This window comes from Pituophis catenifer, unplaced genomic scaffold (genome assembly GCF_029215685.1).
Source record: "Pituophis catenifer annectens isolate HBS135680 unplaced genomic scaffold, rPitCat1.0.hap2 SCAF_5, whole genome shotgun sequence".
Lineage (NCBI taxonomy): Eukaryota > Metazoa > Chordata > Lepidosauria > Squamata > Colubridae > Pituophis > Pituophis catenifer.
Window position 1 is genome coordinate 55,627,248 of NW_027256885.1, and position 18,014 is coordinate 55,645,261.

At 38.0% G+C, this 18,014-nt stretch overlaps 1 protein-coding gene across 1 annotated transcript in view; it reads left to right on the forward strand.

Moving 5' to 3' along the window:
- The first annotated feature begins 1,621 nt into the window (after positions 1-1,621).
- Positions 1,622-18,014, forward strand: part of LOC139317683 (uncharacterized) — a 30,415-nt gene continuing 14,022 nt past the window's right edge. Inside the window, exons 1-2 of the mRNA XM_070944761.1 lie at positions 1,622-1,676; positions 4,071-4,259. Coding sequence (XP_070800862.1) covers positions 1,622-1,676; positions 4,071-4,259 — 244 coding nt within the window. The remainder of the gene's footprint in view (positions 1,677-4,070; positions 4,260-18,014) is intronic.

Below are 18,014 nucleotides of genomic sequence, written 5' to 3' on the forward strand. Positions count from 1 at the left end.
CATGTATGGCACACACCCCAAACTGTTGCCAGACCACCCTGCACTGGGCTCAACTATTCCAGAGGCAGTTGACTTCTTACAGGAGCAACTTGCTGTCCAAGAACTTTTGAAGCAGCAACTTGACCAAGGAAAAGAGGTTTACAAGGTAGCAGATGCCCATCAGTGGGAGGGTTCACCCATAGCAGTAGGAGACAAGATTTGGCTCTCTACCAAGTTCTTTGCAACTTCAAGAGCTTCCAAGAAGCTAGATGCTACAGTACATTTGTGTGGCCATTCAAAGTTCTCTGACAAATCAAACCTTGTGATGACTCCACTGGATGTTTCCCCAGATACCTCTGATGTAACTTTGGAGGAGGATGAACCAGTTCCAGGCACATCAGGAGGGGAGTTGGTCAATGGCTCCAAGCAGCCATCTGAGAGGGATTTGGCTGAAGCACAACTAAAGCAGGACAGCCCTGAAGCTTCAGGTGGGGAAAGGACACAGCTGCAGCTGGTCAGTGATGAGGAAGAGGAACTGCCTTCTGCACCTGATCCGAGAACACATAGGGCAGAGAAAAGGCAAGAGCCGTGAAGGTCAACCTGACTACTTGTGAGGAGGCAGCTGTGCCCATCTTGATGGGTTGCACCAGAAGCTGGCTATTTAGCACAGCAGACAGATGGAGGTGATGCTGGGAACAACATGTTCATTTCCTAGGTGTTTCCTGGTCATTGTGATCCCTGCCTTACTTTGGATTGACACTTGTGCCTTGACTTGGATCATGTCTTGTGAACTCTGGACTTTTCTTGCCTCTTGAACCCTCTTGTATTGTGGATTTAATTTTTCCTGGTGGGTTTATCTTGTTTGGGAAACTTTCAAGTTCCTTGTGGACTCACTGGCCATTGCTCTGTGGACTAGCATTGTTCTGCTTTTGGCTGGACTTAATTGAGACTGTTCTGGGTTTTGGGTTAAGGAAATTGCTGGGCAATATTAATAAACTCATTAAACCACTGTTACACGTGCCTGTGAATGAGTGGGAGAGCACAACCCTGTATCCTTCCACCTCCAATTGCTTTTGTCAATGAAGGTTTATCCAGTATTTCACCGAGCCTTACTCTCCAAAGATTTTCCCAAAGCACAATGTGATCCCAGGGGCCTCCTCCACCTCCACAGTGCAAGGTGGAAGAAATACTAGACTCTAGGAAAAGAGGCAAAGGCATTCAGTATTTGATTCATTGGAAGGGCTACCTTGTTGCAGATCACTCCTGAGAAAACATACAGTATGTTCATGGCCCTGATTTAGTTCATCAGTTTCACCAGTGCTTCCCTGATAAACCGCAGCAGACCAAACTCCCAGCCCCCCCATCCAGTTTTGCCTGTGGAACCTATCAAGGAAGGAAGAAGTTAACCAGCCCCTCTGGATTGCTCCGGGGGGAGGTGGGATACTCACCTATGATGAGCCTTCCATATCTGGCCTTCCAATCCTGATCAGGGAAGGAGAGGGACCCTCTAACAATGTTTGTGTTGCAGTAACCACCACCTGGCTCGCCAGCTTCTTCAGTTGAGGGGGAGGAGGATTCCTTTGAGACTACTTCCATTCCACCCTTGCCAAGTTCCCATGAGAACTCAGACGTCGACAACACAATGCAGGAGGGGGAAAGCAGCATAGAAGAAACCATGGAAGAGGAGGGGGGTCAAGGTGGAGGAGTGGGCAATATAGGAGATGACCAGGCTGGGCCCAAGGGAGGGGTCAAATGCGTCATCATTCTCAAGTCCCTTTGTGCCCACACAAGAGATCTAAGTCCAGCCCACCTTGAATTCTGTTGACTCTTATCTACCGCCAATTTACTTTGATTGTTAGTAGTTCAGATTCTTATAGCGGGCTTAAGCTTGCAATAAACCTATAAACTACTTGGACTCCTGAGTTCCTGCACTTGACAGGTGCTTTCTGAAATCTTTACTGCTGTATGAGTAGTCAATAAGACTTCGAAGGGCCCCATCCACTGTGGCTGTAGCAATGAGCTTCTAGTGAATGACCAGGTCCATACCAAATTGCCTAGTTCAAACGGATGTAATTCTTCCTTTAATGCTAGGGTTTGTGTTAGTGCTCTCTGCCTCCATAGCTGGTTGATTTGCCTGTATAAGGAGGAAAAGTAAGAACACAAAACAAAGTCCCCCCTCTCTAAGTTTAAGGATTGGGGGTCTAGTCCTTTCATAGAACCTGGAGGTCTCCTGGAAACCAATTCAAAGGGGGAGAATCCTACAACTTTTCTGGGTTGGGTTCTTAAATGGAACAAAGTAATAGGGAGTACATGGGGCCACAATAAATGTGTTTCCTGACATAATTTCTGTAATAAGGTTTTTAATTCTTTTGTTAGCTCATTCCACCCCCTCCATGAAGACTAGGGATGATGAGGGGTATGTAGATTTTGTGTGAAGCCCAATGCTTGAAGAATGTGTGTAATAACTGGTGCTACAAAGTGGGTCCCTCTGTCCATTTCATTGAGGCAGGTACCCCATATCTTGGAACTATATCTTTAAGAAGGTGTCTGGCTGTTTCAATAGCTGTGGCATGATGGCATGGAGATGCTTCCACCCAGTGGATGAGCTGGTTTCTGCATACCAGGGCATATTGGAATTTATTGCTTTTTGGTAGTTGGATGAAGTCTATTTGTAGTCTTTCAAAAGGTCATTTTGCCCATGGTCTCCTTCCTTGGTGGGTGATTTTTCCTGAGAATGTGTTGTTAGCCTGGCAAGTAAGGCATTTGTGAGCAGTTCTCATTGCCTCCATGTATACTCCAGGAGCATACCATTCTCTTCTTACAGCATCTACCATGGCTTGTATGCCATAATGCACAATTTTTATGTAATTGTTGGTATATCAGACGTAGCAGTTTTCTTGGTGCAATGGGATGTCAATCTGGTATACACCAGAACCCATCAGAGAAAATCGCATTAACTTTTTGTGTCCAATATTCTACCTCCTCTTTTTCTATAAAGTTATTTTAAGGGATGGTGGGATGTAATTCGAAAACAGGGGCATTGATGGAGAGAGGAAGGGGTTGTGTGGCAGTCCATTTAGCTACAGCATCTCTGTGTTACTTTTTGTAATGAAGGTGGTGTCTCTTTTGTGAGTGTTGCAATGAATGATGGCAAGGGTAGCTGGTCGCAATAGGTTAGAGACTAACGTAGCACGTGCAATAGGAGTGCCTGCAGATGTTAGAAATCCCCGCTGTTTCCAAAGAGCCCCTGTAGCATGGCAAATGCCAAAAGCATATTGTGAGTCATGCATGTGTGTAAGGGGAATCTCTAAAATTAATTCTGCTATGGGTGCCTTTTATTGTGACTCCAAGTTTACAAAGCAAGTCTATACCCATTAAAGATAGTGTCAAGGTTCCGTCTAATGAACCCAAACAAATCAGAATTCTGAGACTTGAATCTACCTCAAAGGACTTCTTTATTGAGCATATCATATTGGCACAGATTTAAGGAAAACCAACTCTAAATAATTCCCAGGGTTTCAGTATAATTAAAAGAAGAAACAAACCCATCCCCAAATGTCACAGGTCACATTGGCCAATTGGGTCAATTGGTGGGCTCTCCAGGCACTCCTTTCCTGACCTTATCCATTCCCCGTGGAGATGACCTTGGTTCCCACGAGAAAGTTCTTTGTTGTGTCTAACAAGATATTCCAACCTCCTTCCCCCCCCCCTCTTCTGTGTGGCAACTGAGGAACAGTAAAATGGCTTCTGCCAGGTTCGGTTGGAAGTTGACAGTCGGCTCTTCCCCTAGTGAGTGAGAAGTATTTGGAAAACACCAAGGACAGATAGATTAATTTCCTACTAGCCACACCTCCCATCACTTGGCTGCTCTTTTGGCTTTTCGGGATTTTTGTCATGAAATTTCCTAACCAGTCTATTTGCTCTTATATTCTGACTTTCACCCAAGTGGCTTCAGAAAGAGGGTAGCCCGGGGGACTTCCGGTTGGCGCTGTGGGGACACAGAGGGGGAAATGGTGAGCTCCGCTGAGCCCTGCTAAATCCCGTCTGCTAAACTGCCGCCGATAGGTCTGCGGACCTCCCCTGTCTTGTAGGGACAGGGGGACAAGAAGGAACGCCTTGGGCAGCCGAGAGGAACGGGCGGGTTCCTCGGGGCCGGAGGCTTCTCCTTCACGTCAGCGGCAGCAGAACGGCAGCCATTGCGGCTGCCCTGAAACGGTGGCAACCGGGAACAAGGATTGTGCTGGAGGAAGATGAAGAAAGAGCAAAAATCAAGAAGTCGGGTGAGTGACACCAACCCAGGCAATATAATGTACCTATTTGGAATTATTGGAAAATAAGACCCCAAAATTAAAAGCGGCTGCTGGACTGCGGGACTTAAAGATTGGAAAGAAAAAAAAAATGGGTAAAAGACCCAAATTGAATTTTGTTGCAGTAAACTTAAACTGGATGATTTGGCATTAATAAATCTCTGAAATTTGACTGTGCCCTTAACTGGAGTGGAGAGGAGAAATAATAATAATAATAATAATAATAATAATAATAATAATAATAATAATAATAATAATTATTATTATTATTATTATTATTATTATTATTATTATTTTATTTCTATACCGCCCTTCTCCCAAAGGACTCAGGGCGGTGTACAGCCTATTTAAAAACACAAGACAAAACATTGATTAAAAATTTAAAATAATTAAATAAATTTGGCTCAATTTAAAACCCCACAAATTTAAAATACCCCAATTTAAAATTATTATGTTGATAGCCCATCCTGGCAGAACAACAGAGTCTTCAGTGCGCAGCGAAACACCCGGAGGTCTTACGTATTTCCGGGGGCAGTTCATTCCACAGGGCTGGGGCTCCCACAGAGAAGGCCCTCCCCCTGGGTGTCGCCAGCTGACATAACTTGGCTGATGGCACCCTGAGGAGACCCTCTCTGTGGGAGCGAACTGGCCGGTGGGAGGCTATTGGTGGCAGAAGTTGGTCTCGAAGGTACCCGGGTCCTGTGCCATGGAGCGCTTTAAAGGTGGTGACCAACACCTTGAATCGCACCCGGAAGACCACTGGGAGCCACGGATATTCCTGAGAATTAATGCCTCTAAAAGAAAATGAAGCTAACGAAGATAGACAGATGGATGGCTACAAAATAGCCATGGAGTCTGCAGTGATTAAACAGGGAAGTGGATTGAAGAGATTTCCCTTTCTGGGTGGAAAAGAAACATGTTAATTGGCTTTTTACCTTGGATTATTTGAAATTAATATTGGATATAAGGATTTTGGAGATTCCTACTCTGTCCCAGATGATTTTAAGAAAAAAGAAAGAAGAAAGAAAGAACATTTTGGATTTTAACAATGGAGACTGACAAAACTAGGTGTGGCGTAGTTAACAAAGACAGGAAGCTGATGCACTACGCTTGGAACAGACATTTTAAAAGGTTTAAAGGGACATATAGAAATTCTTTACTTTGAACTGATGAACCTTGAAATAGAGCACTTTGGACAGAGAGGAAAAGGAAGAAAAGGAAGAATTAAAGTGGATAAATTTAAATGTGACTAAATGAAATGTAAAGTTTAAAAGCCTATGTATATATGATTTTTGGATAAAAACAGGAAGGGTTGTGAAATAATAAAATAGAAAATAAGAGGTGGCTATTAAAATAGTGGATGATATCAAGGGGATAAAAATAATAAAGAAGAATATATTTTGAGGCAGGAAAATTTTAAGAAAATGTACTGTTTGATGTAATACATTTTAATTTTAATTTGCAAACAAATGTTAAACTGATGAATAAGGATTGATTGAACAAAATACAAGATACACAGATGCTAGTGATTAGTCTTGAATTAAGCTAATACAAGTTGGAAATGATGATCATTATGAAATATACTGAGATTTAAATTGAAAGAGCAGGATGGAAAAATGATATAAAACAGATAATTATATTACAGTTAAAATGTGTGGGATGGATACCAACTAGATAAGAGTTTGAGACTCAGTGGAAATACGTTGGAAATTAATTCAAAATGCTGGAAACAGCCAAACAAATAGGAGGAGAGTTGGAGGAGACTATGCTGGAAATCAGCCAAACAATGGAGGGAGTTAAGGAGGAGACTATGCTGGAAATCAGCCCACAAAATTCTGGAAACAGTCAAACAAATAGGAGGAGAGTTGGAGGAGATTGAGGAACTATTTTGAAATCAACTAAATAGTTGGTGTTTTGGAGGGGATCAAGCTGAGAATTAATCAAACAGAACAAGCTGGAAGATAAATATTAGAGGGAGATATAGTGGAAAATATATTAGAAATTGGAGTTAATAAAATATGTCTTTGTGAGAAATCTGTGTAATATGTAAACTGGGAGAAAGAAAAACTAAGGTAAACTGATTTGAGGATAAGGGTCAAAGGATTAAAATTAGACAAAATGTTGTTTTATAAAATATAATAAAATGGAGTGGTATTGAATTGAAACTAAGAATAAATGGTGATAAAATTGTAAGGTAAACACTTAACAAGAGGTTAGAATATTGTAAAAATTATTTTGATATGACTTGTATAAGATATAAGGTAAAGAAGAATAAAGATATGTTTAGAATTGTTATGCAGATGTAAAAATGAGTGAAAGTGAATTTGAAATTAATTTTGGATAGATATAATGGATTTATATAGATGAAAATGTTAAATTTGAGGTAAAATTGTTTTTTTCTTAAGTTTTGAATTTCTTTTTTATCTTCTTTTTTTTCTTTTTTTGTTTATTTATAAAAGATGTAATGGAAATTGTGAATTGAGCTTGTGAAAGGAATGTAAGCGTGGTAACCATCTATGACCGGATCGAGATTTTTGCTCTTGAAAGTTATGTTTTTATGTTTAAATTTGAAAAATAAATAAAAAAATATTTACAAAAAGAAAAAAGAAAGAAAGAGGGTAGCCCTTCCACTGTATTAAGTACTGTAACTTCCCTAAGTACAGTCTAGAGTCTAAAATCCTCTTTACTTTGTAATAGGTTTCCCCTTCTACGATGGGATCAGGGGCTACCTGAGCTACTGGTCTTAGTCCTGAACCTATTACCGGTTTCAGCAAACTGCTGTGGAAGACAGGATGTATTTTCCCCAACAGGCGCGGGAGCTTCAGCTCTACTGTGACTGGGTTAATGATCTTTATGATGGGGAAAGGTCCTATAAATTTGGGACCCATTTTTTTACAGGGCAATTTCAGTTTTAAGTACTTGGTAGAGAGGTTAAATTTTTCCCCTATGTGAAACGGCCTCTGGGGGGAATCACTTTTTGTCTGCTTCCTCCTTTTGTGTTTCTGTGGCTTTCACTAGTGCCTGTTTTACATCTCCTCAAGCATCTTGTAGGGAGCCTGTCCATTCAGTTAGGCTAACTGATGAAGGGGGCTCCTGAGAGTACTCATGTATGGGAACAAACTCCACCCCTGTGGCCACTTTAAAGGGAGTAAGGCAGTGGTGAAATCCTACTGGTTTGCACCGGTTCGGGCGATCCAGTAGTAAGAAAGTTACCGGTTGGTCCGAACCAGTATTTCTGACGATCAGCTTTGCCGCATGATTTAAAATCGCTAGAAAGCAGGAAATCCTGCTTTCTAATGACTCTAAATTGTGGGGCACAGCTGTCCCCCCCCTCGCTGTTCTACTTACCTTCCCAAGCGTCCTTTTTCCGTGTGCAGCGCACGTTTGGTGCGTACTGCGCATACGTGTGTGCATAGCGTGCATTTGGCATGCAGTGCATATGCGCACGCAGCATGTGTTTGGCATGCACTGTGCATGTGTGTGCAGCATGTGTTTGGTGTGCAGTGCGCATGCGCGCAGCGTGCATTTGGCACACACTGCACATGTGCGGGCAGCGAACCGGTGGTAAACCGGGTAGGATTTCACCACTGGAGTAAGGCCCTTGCTGTTATACACTGCTGTGAAGTATTATTGTATGCCACTTCAATGAAAGGCAGTAGCTCAGGCCAGTTAGTTTGTTGGTAATTAACATAGCACCTCAAATACTGCTCTATCATTTTTTTTTTGAAAAATATTTTTTATTTTTTTCCAAACATAAACATAAAATATATCTTTTAAGAATGAAGTCTTGATCCAGTCATAGATAGGTACAATCACTTACATTCCTTTAACAAGCTCTATTCCCAATTTTCCCGTTACATCTTTTAAAATTAAAAATCAAAACAAAAGTTTTTAACACAAATTCTAACATCTTAATCTAAACCAATCTATTGTATCACCAAAACCTTAATTTCCAAATAAACTCTACTCATTTTTTATATCCAATTATAAATCAAAATTCTATCTAGCTTAATTCCCACCCTTACATCTTTTAACATTAAAATCAAAAACACAAATTTTAAGAAATATTCTAACATCTTGATCTAAGTGTTTACCTTACTATTTTATCAACACAAATCTTAGTTCCCAAATGTGTACAACTCTATTTTTATTTCAACTTATAAATCAAAAGAGAAAAAGGAGAAGACCAAACCAGTGGGGGCTCGGGATCCCAGATAGTGACGAGACAGAAAAAGAAATGGATTGAAAGAACCAAACAAATAAACTGGCAGGAGACGGACTTTGGTTAATATCAATCAATATTAATGGATTAAACCTGCCGAATAAAAGGAAGAAAATACAAATGAAGTTACAGCGGGGGAGATACCAAATAATAGGCTTGCAGGAAGTACATATTAAAAAAGGCTACCAGAATTTACTCTTATGTCCCAAATTAGGTGATCTATTTGTGTCCTTGGCTGACCAAAAAAAAAGAGGACTTGCGATATATATACAGAAACATTTGGAAACCAAAAAATTTTTTGCTGATGAAGAGGGAAGATTCTTGCTGGTGGAAATTAAAATATGCCAAAGGAAGGTCTTACTAGGAAATATATATGCCCCTAACTGTAACCAGAAAAATATTTATAATATGATTTATAACAAACTAAACGAATTGGAGTATGAACATATTTGCTTAATGGGTGACTTCAATGCAGTTATGGATGCCACTAAAGATTATGCCAGGGGGGTGGATATGGGAAACAGGAAAGGGGTAAGGAAGACACTGCCATTGATATGTGATCAAATCCTGGATGAACTAGGATTGGAAGATGTTTGGAGAGTTGCACATCCAGGTGAGGTCCAAGTCACGTATTTCTCCCCTAGACATAGGACATGGTCCAGGGTAGATATGATTTGAGCTACTCCAGAAATATTAAGATTGGCTGTAGAAACAGAAATTGGACCAAACGAATGGGCGGATCACAATCTGGTGATAGTAAGTTGGAAAGAAAGAAAGTATAGGGGAAGGTGGACAATGAGGACAGATTTGGTAAGGGAGGAGGAATTTGTCACGGGATTGAAAAAAGAACTAAAGCTTTTCTACGAGGAAAATAGACGAGAGGATACCTCGCTACAAAATATTTGGGATACTATGAAAGTGGTTATAAGAGGATATTCGATAAAAATTTCGGCGCATAAATGGAAATTAGAGAGAGAAAAGAGGGGCAAAATTCTAGAAGAATTAGAAAAGGAAGAGAGGGCATTACAAGTAGACCCAAGAAATGGGAAGAGAAAAGAGAGAAAAGAGTTTCTTAAGCATAAATTATCATTATTGGACCAAGAGGAACTGGCAAACAAAATTAAGAGGGGGAGGCAACATTTTTTTTAATACGCTAATAAAGCAGGTAAATGGCTTTCGTATAGGTTAAGAAAAGAAACAGAAGCAAAGAGAATTGATGCCTTACAAGATGGGGAGGGAACTCTCACGGGAAATGTGGAAGGGAAAAAGAGGGTGATTATAAAATTTTTTGAGAAACTATATCAAAAAGAGGGAATACAGGAGACGCAAGTAAGAGCATACCTTGAAAACTTGAAATTAGCTAAAATCCCACAAAACATGAAGGATATTCTTAATTCAGAGATCAGGGAAGGAGAAATTGAAAATGCTATTAAGAAGCAGAAATGTGGCAAATCACCAGGACCGGATGGACTGCCAGCCGAACTATATAAAGAGATATATGATATATTATTGTTAAACATGAAAGACTTATTTAATGAGGTACTAACTAAAGGTATAGTTCCCAGGTCATGGATGGAAGCTTACATCACGTTGCTTCCCAAACCTGATTCTGATCGAACACAGATTAAAAATTATAGACCTATCTCCCTGCTCAATTCGGACTACAAAATATTTGCATCAATATTAGCGGAAAGATTAAAGATTTTTTTAAACGAATACATCCACCAAGATCAAAATGGCTTTTTGCCATATAGACATCTACGAGATAACGTTAGAATCATCATGGATATATTGGAATATTATGAAACACATATAGACAAAGAAATGGTTCTAATGTTTCTTTTTTTTTTATTGAAAAGTTTTACAAAAAGAAAAATTTTCCCCCCAATATTCCCCCCACCCTTTCCCTCCCCTCAACCCACTCTCCCCCCAGACTTCCCAGAGCAAAATACAAGGTATTTCAATTAACAATCATAAGCTAAATTAAACTATCTATCCTTAGACTACTAGATCCCCCCTTGAAGCCTTAACTCCACTATAGATAACATAATACTTCTAGTACTTAGCATTCATTCATAAGCTATTTGATATTTTCTTGTCTGATACTTATTTTGAATATAATCAATCCATCTTCTCCATTCCAATACGTATCTTTCTTGTGTATAGTCCTTCAAATACGCTGAAATTTTCGCCATTTCTGCCAAATTCGTTACTTTCAGTATCCACTCTTCAATAGTAGGCAAAGAGTCCTTCTTCCAGTATTGCGCTACCAACAGTCTGGCTGCTGATATGAAGTTCAAAATCAATTTAGTCTCTAATACTGTACAATCCGTCGTTATGCCCAATAAGAACAATTGAGGAGTAAATTTCAACCTTTTTTTCAGAAAATTCTGCATCACCCACCAAATTTTTATCCAAAATGCTTTGATTTTCTTACAAGTCCACCATATATGATAATAAGTTGCATCATTACATTCACATCTCCAACATTTAGCTTGCAAATTCGAATACATACATGATAATTTTTTAGGATCTAAATGCCATCTATAAAACATTTTATAAAAATTTTCTCTCAAATTTTGTGCTTGCGTAAATTTAACATTTCTAACCCAAATCTTTTCCCATGTTTCCATCATCACTGGTTCCTGAAAATTTTGTGCCCATTTTATCATACAATCCTTAACCAATTCCGTTTCTGAATCTATTTCCAATAAAGCATTATACAACCTTTTAATATGCATCTGACTTTGATCTCTAATCTGTTTCACCAGATTTTCCTCATTTTGCATAACATCAATTTTTTGGTCTTCCCTCCATCTAGCTTGAAGCTGACCATACTGAAACCAAGTATAAATTATCCCTTCTTCTTTTAATACATCTAAAGATTTCAATTGCAGTTTACCCCTTTCCAAAAAAAGAAGCTCTTTATAAGTAATCACCTCTGTTTTTTGCTCTATACTTATATTTTCTATTGCATGTCTGGAATTTGCCCATATGGGTATTTTATAATTTATCTTATATTGATACTTTTTCCAAACCCTCAGCAACTCATTTCTAAGTATATGACCCTTAAACACTTTATCCACTTTTTTTTCATATAACAGATAAGCATGCCATCCATATAACAAATCATAACCTTCTATATTTAACATTCTTTCTTCCATTAAGTTAAACCAATCGCTAATTTGAGATAAAAAGGCTGCTTCACAGTACAATCTTAAATTAGGCATTTTAAGACCTCCTCTCTCACATACATCCTGTATAATTTTCAATTTCACTCTTGGTTTCTTCCCACCCCAGATAAAGGTATTAACCCCTTTCTGCCATTCCATCAAGTTTGCGTCTTTCTTAAGCACTGGTATCATTTGAAACAAAAATAAAAACCTAGGTAATACATTCATTTTTATTACTGCAATCCTTCCCAGTAATGATAGTTGTAGCTTTTTCCAGTTTTCCATTTCTTTCTGCACTTTTTGCCAAAGAACTTCATAATTGTTTTTAAACAATTTCGTGTTTGAGGCTGCAATATATACTCCTAAATACTTAACCTTTTTAACTATTTCAAACCCCGTTATTCTCCCTAAATCTTCTCTTTGAGATATGGACATATTTTTAATTATCATCTTTGTCTTGTGTTGATTTACTTTAAATCCAGATACTTTACCATATTGACCTATTATGTCCAACATATATGGAGCCGCTTCTATAGGTTGAGATAAAGTAACAACCAGGTCATCTGCAAACGCTCTTAGTCTATAATCCTGCTGTCTAATTACAATTCCTTTTATTTTATCAGAGTCACGTAGCTTGTTCAACAAAACTTCTAAAGTTAAAATAAACAACAATGGTGACAAGGGGCAACCCTGCCTTGTGCCTTTCTCAATTTTAAAAACATCTGTTAGGCCGCCATTAACTATTATTTGTGCTGTTTGTTCCTGATATATTGCTCTAATTGAGTGTGTAAAATACTCTCCAAAATGCATTTTTTCTATTATCTTAAACAAAAATTGCCAATTCAATCGATCAAATGCTTTCTCTGCATCCAAAAATATGAACGCTGCAGGGACCTGGTTGTTTTTTTCCAAATATTCCAATAAATTTATAATTTGTCTAACATTATATTTCATTTGCCTCCCTTTTATAAAACCTGATTGATCATTATGAATTGTTTGCTGCATAACTGGCATTAGTCTATTCGCTAATATCTTAGCAAAAATTTTATAATCCGTGTTCAAAAGTGAAATTGGCCTAAAATTTTCAGGTTTGGTACAATTTTGATCTTCCTTCGGGATCAGTGAAACAAAAGCTGTTCTCCAAGAGGGTGGAACTCCTCCCCCTAATTGAATTTTACAAAATAGAGCTCTAAGCGGTTCTACCATTTCAGACTGTAGATTCTTATAATAAACAGCTGTTAATCCATCTGTTCCCGGAGCTTTCCCTGTTTTTAACTGCTTAATTGCAGCAATAATTTCCTCAGAAGTTATTGGCTGATTCAATCCTTCCCTCTGTTCTAATGTTAATTCAGGAAAATTCTCTTCCTTTAAGTATCTATCTATATCTGTACCTTGTATTGAGTCACTAGCATATAACTTTGTATAAAATTCTAAAAAAGCCTTTTTGATCATATCCTGTTGGTAAACTTCCTTACCTCTAAATTCTGTCTTACCAATGACTCGTGATTTCTGTTTTTTCCTCAGCATATAGGCCAACCACCTACCTGGTTTATTGGCATTACAAAATGTATTATGTTTAGCATATTGTAAGCTAGTTGCCACCTGATCAGCCATTAACATATTAAATTGCCCTCCTAGTATATTTATTGTTTCTTTCACTTTCTTATCTCCTGGATTGAGTATAAGTAATTGTTCTTTCTTTTTTATTTCTTCCTCTATCTCTTTCCGCTTCTTTTGTTGTTTTAATCTATGTTTATTATTAATATGTATTAACGTACCCCTCATATAAGCCTTACTAGCATCCCAAATCATTTCCATAGAAGTACCCTTATGCATATTAATAGCAAAAAAATCTTTCATTTGTTTTTTAAGCTCTTTCACATTATCTTCATATCTAAATAAGTTTTCATTTAGCCTCCAGGACCTCCTTTCTCCCCTCTCCTGTTCAAATTCCACCCAAACCGGACTATGATCAGTTAGAGTTCTTGGACATAACTTCATCTTCTTCACCCTAGAAATAAAATCATTTGTGGTTAGTATAAAATCAATCCTGGAGAAGGATTGATGTCTATCAGAAAAAAAAGTAAAGTCTCTTTCCTCCACGTTGCGTTCTCTCCAAATATCTCTCAATTCTATATCTTCCATCATATCAAAAAAGGATTTAGGTAATTTTGCACGTGTTGAGATCTTTGATAAACTTTTTTAATCTTTCTGTGTGTCTATTACTCCATTCCAGTCACCCATTAATATAAAAGATTTATAATCCCATTGTATTATTTTAGTATGTAAAAATTTATAAAACTTGTCTTGTTGCTGATTAGGGGCATATATTCCAATTAAAAGCATTTTCCCAGTCTGTGTTAATAGTTCAATTGCAATATATCTCCCTTGATCATCTGCCTCAATTAAATTAGCTGATAATCCTTTCTTTACATATATAACTAACCCATTTTTCTTCTCTGATGCTGATGCCACAAAGTGTGTGCCTAATCTTGAATTTATCAAATATTTTTGATCTAATAGTCTAATATGTGTTTCTTGCAGGCAAATAACATCATTGTTAAATTGTTTTAAATAATGAAATACTTTCTTTCTTTTTTGTGGTGAATTTAGGCCATTAACATTCCAAGATAGGAATTTAGTTGCCATCTTTAGCCTTACGAAGCCTCATGAGCATCAGCTGAACATCCTCCTCCACCTTACTCTTCGGCCTAGCCCCCCCCCCCCCCCCCCACGGCTTGTGTTTTTTGAACTTCTTGAGATAGATCTTGAGATTGTTGCATTTTTTGTTGTTCTTGAAGTTTATAAGTTGATCGGGTCAATCGTTGTTCTTTTGGCTCTCCCTTCTTAGTTGGTTCCAGAGTTGGGGGTGGGCCCCCAAGATCCAGGTCTTCTTCCATGGTGATTCCTCCAGCTGCAACTTCAGCATAAGTTTGTATCTGCTTTCCATCTTTTTCTTGTTGTAGTATCTCCATTTTCTTTCTACCCCCCCCCCCCCGGTGAGGGGGGGTATCCAGCCTTTAAAACATTAACATAAAAATCTTTTGCCTTCCAAACTGTGTTTAACCGGTATCTTTCTCCACTATAAGTCACTATTTTTTTTTAAATAATCTTTATTTACATTTCAGTTAAAAAGAAAAGACAACACAACATAAAGTGACACACAAAAAACAATACAACAATAAACATACGTACTTCCATATAGTATATCTGCTTCCACACATTCTAAACTAGTCATTTCAATTAAATTTACAATTTCTATATTTCCTTTTTGCCATATTTATTCCTCATCTATTTTTTAAAAAAACCAATATTACCCTTCATCCTCATCTCTAATCTTAATCAAATTCAATTTTTCCCTTCTATTCTATATTATACCCCTTCCCATTGTCATCTATTTTTATATCCATCCTCACATTGTTTAATTATGTAATTATGTAATACAGTTGTTTAATACAAATTCAACATTTTAATATAAATCAATTAGTTATAAAACTATCTTTTTTGTATATTAATCAATATGAACATGAATATTCCAATTATTTCCATGCAATCCAATTTCTTACAAATCAATTAATTATATTTACCAATAATAATAAACCAAATAATTTCTCCCATATATTCCTCCGAACCACAACTTAACCATTTCTGCTTTCAACACAATATACAATTAATAGTATCTCAATTATTACAATTCCCTAGTTAAATACAGCTTTTTTTCCTTTGTGTTTTAAAATCTTGAACTCTCCTCCTAAATTTCCCATTGTTTGCAGTTTTTCACCTACCTTTTTTGGGGAGGAAAAATAAAAATAAAAATAAATCTCTCTCTGCCTCATTTTGTCACGCTGCACCAAAGACCCTGGTTTCGGTTTCGTTTCTGAAGCTTAGCTAGGGGAAAAAAAAACTGCTTTACACTGATTGCCTGTAGGGCGGCCCTTTGAAGCCCCGGGCAAGAGTTTAAACAGTTTTTTTTTCTTCTAGCCATCAGCTGGGGCTCAAGAAAAATCGGGACTTTTTTGAAACGCCGCGGGACGCGGGACAAATTGCTCAAAAGCGGGACTGTCCCGCCAAAAGCGGGACGTCTGGTCACCTTAGAATAGATGGCTTTAATCGCATTTATAAACCTCTGCCCAAAGCCCATATATTCTAGTTGTAATATTATAAAGTCCCAATTAACTCTATCAAATGCTTTCATGGCATCTATAAAGACTAATGCGACCTGTTTGCCTGGGTGTTCTTCATAGTATTCCAATATATTTAGCATAAATCTCATATTATCTCGTAATTGTCATGATAGTAGGAATCCATTTTGGTCCATATGTATGAATTCATTCAGAAACCCTTTTAATCTGTTTGCTAAAATTGTGGTAAAAATTTTGTAATCTGAATTCAGAAGGGAAATTGGTATATATTTTTTAATATCTGATGAGGGGGGATCTTCCTTAGGGATCAAACTAATATTTGCCTCTCTCCATGAATGGGGAATTTCCGCTTTTCCCACTACTTCATTAAATAGATCCTTCATATGCTCTCCCATAACCTCAAACATTGTTTAATATAGTTCCACTGGAAGTCCATCTGTGCCAGGCGTTTTCAGATTCCCCTGTTTCTTTACTGCTTTTTCAGTCTCCATTAAGGTGATTTCTTCATCTAGTATCTCTTTCGTTAAATTAGGTATCTTGGGTAAGTCCGAATTCTCTATATAATTTTTTATTGCACCTATTGAAATCTCCTCCCTTTTGTATAGTTCTTTGTAAAAGTCCACTGCAATTTTTTCTTTCCCTTTTTTATCTTTTAATAAATTCCCTTCCTTGTCTTCTAATTGGTCAATTCGTCTAATCTGTTTTTCTTTTTTTAATCTGAATGTAAGACATCTTCCTAGTTTATTAGCTGATTCAAAGTGTTTTTGTTTTGCTATCTTTATCTTATCTTTCAATTTGTCCAGTTCCAGGAGATTAAGCTGATGTCTTAGTAGTATTATCTGTTCTTTTGCCCCTGCAGAAAGTGGGTTATCTTGTAATTGTTCCTCGGCTTTTATTAATTTACTTAATTTAATTTACATCATCCACTCTTTCTGTTTTAGTCATGATATCTCCCATTTTGCTTTCCAAATTTAAATTGGCTTCGTTAATTTCTTCCACTCTCTCGTCCACCTGAATAACAAGTTTTGACAATCCTGATACTGCAAAAACAATATCATCTCTTATTTCATCATGCTTTATTGCAACAACTTCTTTAATTGACTTTATATCCTCCTCAACTTTCTTTAATTTCCCTTCCAGAATTACTGTTAGGTTATTCATTGCTGCAGTTTGATTATTCATGGCTTCTTTCATAAATTCTTTAAGATCATTAAGAGCAGCCTCCTGACTCTGTGAATCAGCCGGAAGTTGTGCTTTCTGTGTCACCACTGACACAACTGGAGAACCTCCCCCTCCTTTAACAACTCCTGGCTTAACTTGTTTAGAAGCCATCTTTTTTTTTTCTTTTAAAAATATCTTTTTTTTTCCTTTCAAAGCCACAAAGTCCCTTGAACAACTTTAAAAAGCTTGTAATTTATAGTCTCTAATTTATCAGGCAAAATAGTCTTTTCTCCACAAGCTCTCAATTCCCATCAGCTTAAATCCACTCTCACGGAAAGTTCTCAATAAGCACTTTCGTTTCTGACTTTCACTTTCAAAACCATAACAAAGATGCCATCTTCAGCCTCCAGCTCAAAGAAATTCAATTTGAAACAAAGTAAGTCCGGAGTTAAGCTCTGTTACTTTTAAGGCTTGTTCTCCTGTTTCCGCTCTGCCTGCGCTTGTAATCAATCAGACTCACTTTTGACAGCAGGATCGGTCGCGGCTTCTAGCTCTGTTTACACAGAGTTGTCCCGGATTCGGAGCTTCTTGGCGGGCTGACTGGGGAGCTCTCACCCTCCAAGCCTCTGGAATTATTCCAGAGGACTTTGGGGGAGCTCTACTCTCACCCACCGGCTCTCCTCTCCTTCTTTTCCCGAAGGGGAGGTTTTTCAGCCGCCAGACAGCCGATTTGCACTGTCAAAGTGGCTTTTACGAAGTCACGGGGCTGGCGGTCTAAGGAGACCGTCCACGAAGCCTGCGGTGCCAACTGGAAGTCCTAATGTTTCTTGATGCGCAAAAGGCGTTTGATAGGGTTAATTGGGACTTCATTTTATTACAAATTGAGGAGATGGATTTTGGATTTAGTTTTACGCAAGCTATACGGGCACTTTATACGGTGCAATATGCAAGAGTGTTAATTGAAGGTGAAACAACAGAGGAGATACAAATAAGTAGGGGAACTAGGCAAGGTTGCCCGCTATCCCCGTTG